At 38.8% G+C, this 6,196-nt stretch overlaps 1 protein-coding gene across 1 annotated transcript; it reads right to left on the reverse strand.

The window, feature by feature from the left end:
- Nucleotides 1–523: 523 nt before the first annotated feature.
- On the reverse strand, nt 524–2,665 carry LOC106335464. The gene is made up of 5 exons (XM_013773988.1): nt 2,528–2,665; nt 2,004–2,198; nt 1,820–1,892; nt 1,668–1,766; nt 524–1,548 (listed from the first exon to the last, which is right to left on the reverse strand). Exons 1-5 carry the CDS (start codon nt 2,663–2,665, stop codon nt 524–526), a joined length of 1,530 nt encoding a protein of 509 aa, XP_013629442.1.
- Between the last annotated feature and the right edge of the window lie 3,531 nt (nt 2,666–6,196).

The following is a 6,196-nucleotide window of genomic DNA, read 5'->3' on the forward strand; positions in this document are numbered from 1 at the left end:
AATCTACAATTTTATTTTCAAAACAAAAATATAAAACTATAGCTCCTTCCAATCTTAAGTACTTTTTGGAAAGTTGCAAGTAAATGAGACCAGAAAGGATCTTGAAGCAGCCTTTCCCTACATTAATGATGGAGATTCTGTGTCTCCAGATGGTGTGATCTCCAAAAGAAAAGGATTAAATAAATATCAATGTTGCTGGTACGTGTGCGGATTGTGCATTTTAAATATATCAAAACTTATCATTTTTACATGTATGTGATGTTTTTTTTTGTGGTTTATACTTCCTTGTTTTTTTTTTTGGCAACAAACGGTTATTCTATTACTCAAACTTGAGGTGGTCTGGGTAACCAGACCAGAATAGAACAACCAACAAAACACAAAGATCTATGAAAAGAATGGGCATTCCTACCTAACGAGTCATCAATACCATTTTGCACCCTTGGGAAGTATTCAATTTTGAAGTCCAGAAAACACATCTTGAGAAGTTGAATGACCTCCAGCTCAGTTAAGAAATTTGGCCATGCTAGTGGTCCTTGCACTCCGTCCCAAATCTCTGACATGTCGAGTGCTGTAGCATGCTCTCCATTGCCCATCTTAATGCTTCCAGTTCAGAGTGTAGTGACGTCTCACGCCTCCTTAAATTCCTTGTCCCCATTAGTTGGATCTTCCCTCTGTCATCCTTCCACACCCATCCAATTCCACTGTATTGATCCGTAGATGTCCATGAACCATCCACCATACAGATATTCTCCAAGCTTAAGGCTTGTGTGTCTTCAACCATTTGTGGCTGTGGAGGAGCAGGTATAGAGTCATTTGCATTGTACCATGCATGGCACTCACTCTCTGCATATCTGACTAACTCCAAGGAGTCCCTATCTATACCTCTGAACAACTTGTCATTCCTCGCTTTCCAGATATACCAAATTATCCAAGGATATGGGTCTCTGTCATTTTCTGGTTCCATAATAATATTCTTCCTCCAAAAGAGATAATCCATGTTGGTGTAGATACTCGAAGTAGGGAATGTCTGAGAGCTTGACGGTGTTGATGACAGTGCCCATGGTTGTACTGCCGGTGGGCATTCAAAGATCGCATGAGTAGCCGTCTCTTCAGCCTCTCCACATCTTGGGCAGTAGTTATCACATCGCATATTGCGACGTACCAGATTCCTTGTGACAACTACCTGCCCTGAAATTAGTTGACATATAAGATGACAAATCTTTTGTGGTGCATTGACTTTCCAAGCAAAGGCTTGAAGTTTGGTTATGCTGGGCTCAACAACTTCTTTTTCCTCAACATCTGTCAGTATATTTGTAGCTACCCAATATCCTGATTTGACAGTATATTGTCCATTTTTGGTGTAGCTCCAGCAGAAGGTATCGCGTCGATGAGTAGGGCTTATGGCCAGACTCTGAATCATTGGTATGTCCTCTTGGTCTATATATTGTTCCAGTACTCGAGTATCCCACTCCTTTGTTTCAAAATCAATAAGATTACTGATTGTCATCTTTGGATTTACTACTAGAGCTCTGGGGCGCGCCGGTCTTGCTGAAATCGAGGAAATCCATGGATCTTGCCAAACATTAATTTCATATCCTGAGTGCATTTTACTCCTGATGCCCAAAAGTAATAGTTTCCTTGCCGCTATGATACTCGTCCACACATACGATGGGCTATCCGATTCGCAAGGGCGAACTCAATCGATAGTATCTTCCCCGGAGAACTCTCGCCACTAGTGAGGCTGGGAATTGTACAAGACGCCAAAGCTGTTTCGCCAAAAGAGCAAGATTAAATTCATGGATCATGCGAAAACCAATACCTCCTTCCTCTCTAGGGGCACACATCTTCTCCCATTTAGCCCAGTGGATCCCACGCTTTGGTGGATTTGAACTCTACCAGAATTGTGCGATGGCACTCGCAAGGTTCTCACATATCTCCAAGGGGAGCAAGAAACTGGACATGACATATGTCGGAAGAGCTAACAAAATAGATTTTATTAGAACTTCTTTTCCACCTTTTGATAGCCATCTACCTGTCCATCCATTCACTCTGTGTAATAGTTTGTCTTTTAAGAACGCAAATAGCTTACACTTGGATCCACTGATATCCTCTGGAATTCCTAAGTAGGATCCCATTCCCCCTTCGTTTTGGATACCAAGTGTGTCTTTAATCAGCTGTCGATCATTTGCAGGAATCCTCTTACCGAAGAGTAATGAGGATTTATCAAAGTTAATACATTGTCCTGATGCTTTCCCATATTTCGATTGACTACTTTCATAACTTCTTTACATTCACGGGGCTCCGCCTTACAAAAGAAAAGGCTATCATCAGCAAAGAGAAGGTGTGATACCTAGGGGCTAGTGCGTGCGACTCGCATCCCCGTTATCTTCCCTTGATTCTCTGCATGATTAAGAAGGCTAGCGAGCGCTTCCGTGCATAGAATAAATATGAAAGGAGACAGAGGATCTCCTTGACGTAAACCTCTACCTGGGACAATATTTCCCCTTGGCTCTCCATTCATGAGTACTTTGTACTTGACCGAGGTGATACACCTCATAATCCAGCCAATCCATATCTCTGAAAAACCCATCTTCCGCATGACAGCCTCAATAAATGACCATTCCATCATATCATATGCTTTACTCATATCCGTTTTTATGGCCATTCTCTTTGCTCGTCCACCTTGTTTGGTTCTTAGTGTGTGGAACATCTCCTAAGTTATCATGATATTATATGTGATCTGTCTTCCTGCAACAAAAGGTGACTGGGTTTCTGATATCCGTTGTGGGAGAACCTTCTTCAATCTTTGGCATAAAACCTTAGATATTATTTTATAGCTGACATTGCACAGGCTGATAGGTCTCAATTTTGTCATCTCTTTCAGCTTATCCATCTTCGGAATTAGGCAGATATTAGTATCATTTAACCCCTGCGCCATTGTTCCTTCGAAAAGAAACTAATTAACCATACGAGTTAAATCCTCTTTGACAATATCCCAAAACTTCTGGTAGAAAAAGGCCGTCATTCCATCTGGCCCTGGGCTTTTTCTAGGTGCATTGCGAAAAGGGCCAATTTGACCTCCCATTCAGTTACTGGTCGTGTAAGGTCCTCATTTACTGCCCCAGTAATCGATGTTGAGACCTCTGTCAAAGCATCAGCTATATCCTCTGGGTTTGAAGACTCAAAAATTTGCCTGAAATAGCTAGTAGCAATGACTACTAATCCTTCCTCATCCTCCACCACATTTCCATTCTCATCTAGGAGTTGTGTGATCCTATTCTTTGCTCTTCTTTGTTTCACCAGTGCATGGAAGAATTTAGAGTTCCTATCACCTTCCCTTAACCAGAGAACCCTACTTTTCTGTCTCCAAAACATCTCTTCTACCTTAAGAGCAGTAGATAGTTCCTTAAGAGCATCCGCTATTTCCTCAGAGGTAGCATCATCATTTGAATATAGATCCTCCACCTTTTCCTTAAGCTCCTCCACTTGCTTTCTGTATTCACATTGTTTTGTCTCCTCCACTGACTCAATGCCTTCCGACAACTAGCAATATGATCCATTATATTTGCTTCCGGTGGCAAATCCTCTGACTTCCAACCTTCCAAGACGACTTGCCTTAGTTCCTCATTGTCCAACCAGCATTTATCAAATTTGAATTTCTTTTTTTTTTCCGCACTGGTTTTGTAAGAATATCCGCTAGGACCGGACGATGATCCGAGCCCCAAAGCCTAAGATATTTAGTAGCTGTATGAGGGAAATTTTCATGCCAGTTCTCATTCTCTACTGCTCTATCCAGACGGCATCTAACGGTTGTCCCTCCTGATCTTTTACCAACCCAAGAAAGCATTTTTCCAGTAAATGGAAACTCTAACATACCACAATCACTCAACATCTGCTTGAAAGGCGAGAAAGAGCTATCAGAACGCCTTCTGCCTCACTCCTTCTCACTATGATCGGTTATTTCATTAAAATCACCTATCATGAACCAAGGTCCATCTCGTGTTGTTGAGAAACACGTAAGACGTTCCCAAACATGATCCCTACGTTCTAAAACAGGGTCTCCATAAACAAATGTCATAAATACTTTTATTCCATCAATGACTGCCTTAATGTCAATCATTCTGTTAATTCAAAAATAAAACATTAACTTAAAATTAATCCATAAAAAACAAAGCTAAACCTCCGCTGAGTCCAAGTGGCTCAACAGTAAACAAATGATCAAATCCTAAGTCAGCCTGAATGTTTTGCAACAGCAGCCTTCTGTTCTTTGTCTCAGAAAGGAACACAAGTCCTGGGCGATGCTTCTGATACATCTCCGTGAGGCGTCGAACTGTGAGGTTGTTCCCAATACCTCGACAGTTCCAACTGATTATCCTCATGGATAACGTTTCGATGGGTTTTTGGAACCCATCTGACCATCATCCATAGTTGAATTTTGTCTTAGTCTTTTAGACTCATGTCGCCTTTGCCTCTCGTTCTCTACAGTGTGAGAGCGTCCAGAAGACTTGACTGATCGAATGCGTGGAGATCCTCGACGAAGGAAACCCATCTTTGTGCCTTGAATGCCCAAAGGGGCAGTCGATTTAGCACGACTTCTCGCACCTTTTGAGCTTTTCTGATTGATAATTTCAGGTGAAGAGTGATGACCTTTCACATCGTCCAATTGCAGCTCTACGTCCATGAGATCTTCCCCAAAATAATCATCATCTTGACCATCATACTCCATCATAGCATCAGCATTAGGATCCATTATCTCCATGTCGTTCAGTGCACCAATGATCTGATCATTCCCTATTTCATTTCCTGTTGCATGCGGAGAGAACGTGAGTGTAAGGGCCACGTTCTTGTCCCGAATTGTGATGTTATCCTCCAAAGGAAGTGATTGCCGAGACGGGGTAATAATAGCACTGGCCAGTCGTTTATAACCACTCTCTCCTCCAGCCTGATGAGCAACCTCCTCTGTCCTGATATTGTTCTTTTTGTTTGACGTATGATCATAAAGAACGGCTTCACTAGAGCTTGAACCACCTTTCAGGATTTGATCAGAACCCTTATCACTAGAGCAACCATCTGCTTGAACCCATATTTCTTGTTTAAGTTTTCTTAAGTTCTAAATTTAATGTGAAATTTTGATTAGTTTTTTGTTTGATGTATTTCAAATGAATATCTTATTATTTACTGAAATAAATAATTTTCCCCATTGTAACATGGAGTTTATGCTATCATAAAATTGCTTTTCATTATATGAAACTAAAAATGTATAACATAATTGAAAATAGATATGAGAAAGATAGTTTGTGGATATTTTTTTCTTGTATGTGTTGTAAACTTAATAGTGTCATTTGTGTATACAATTTGAATGAGTGAGTAAACACTAGTTTTGGCAAGTACTATAGAACAACTTTAAATCTTTGGCCTTGGCTTTTGTTGATCACTATAGCAAAGAATAGTCGTATTGCGAATTGTGAACGGCTTAGATAATATAAAACACAAATTGATTCATAAAAAAATAAAAAATAAAAAATTACTCAATATTGTTATTTTCATAGTGTTCCCATATATATTCAATCTAACATATTTCGAAGTAGAAAAATGAGTTTCTTGATTTTTTTATCCGAAGATTACGAGTTAAAACAATTAAAATCAAGTCTTTTCATTTATGGTATTTCAATGGTTGCTTATAGTGCCGGTCTTGCATCTTAGCCGATGCGTTGATATCATGTTCCTCTTCAATTATCATGTTATGGATTATAATGCATGTTGTCATTATATCATGCAATATCTTTTTTCCAGTAACATGATGATCTTTATTGTAATATATATATACAAAGCGAAGCATAATTTAGACTACTTAACAATTTTTGTAATTTCTAATAAAGAATATCGAGACTTAAAATCCATAAGTATAATATGAGTGATAAAGTTATAGTTTACATCCAAAATAAACCAAAAGTAAAATATCAAATTGTAATAGACTTTCGATAGCAAAAATAAACTAATACCAAATCACATTAACTAATTTTGGTTCTCTATCATCGTTAACTTTATTTTCTTCGAGTAGAATAGTTAAATCTTCATCAAATCTAAAAATCATAATAATATAATTTAAACCGATATATGATAAAATTGAAAACATAACTTCTTAATTAGAATACAAAACAGATTCTATTAATATAACTAAAAAGTCTGAAAAACA

The sequence above is a fragment of the Brassica oleracea genome, chromosome C1 (assembly GCF_000695525.1).
Source record: "Brassica oleracea var. oleracea cultivar TO1000 chromosome C1, BOL, whole genome shotgun sequence".
In the NCBI taxonomy this organism is placed as follows: domain Eukaryota; kingdom Viridiplantae; phylum Streptophyta; class Magnoliopsida; order Brassicales; family Brassicaceae; genus Brassica; species Brassica oleracea.

What these genes read in the sequence shown, in the direction of transcription:
- LOC106335464 (XM_013773988.1), bottom strand. Translation starts at nt 2,665, where the DNA reads ATGGCCATAAAAACGGATATGAGTAAAGCATATGATATGATGGAATGG. An exon ending in TCACCTCGGTCAAGTACAAA is followed by an intron (nt 2,199 to 2,527) that starts GTACTCATGAAT and finishes CTCTTCGGTAAG; the next exon opens with AGGATTCCTGCAAATGATCG. An exon ending in TATCAAAAGGTGGAAAAGAA is followed by an intron (nt 1,893 to 2,003) that starts GTTCTAATAAAA and finishes CAATTCTGGTAG; the next exon opens with AGTTCAAATCCACCAAAGCG.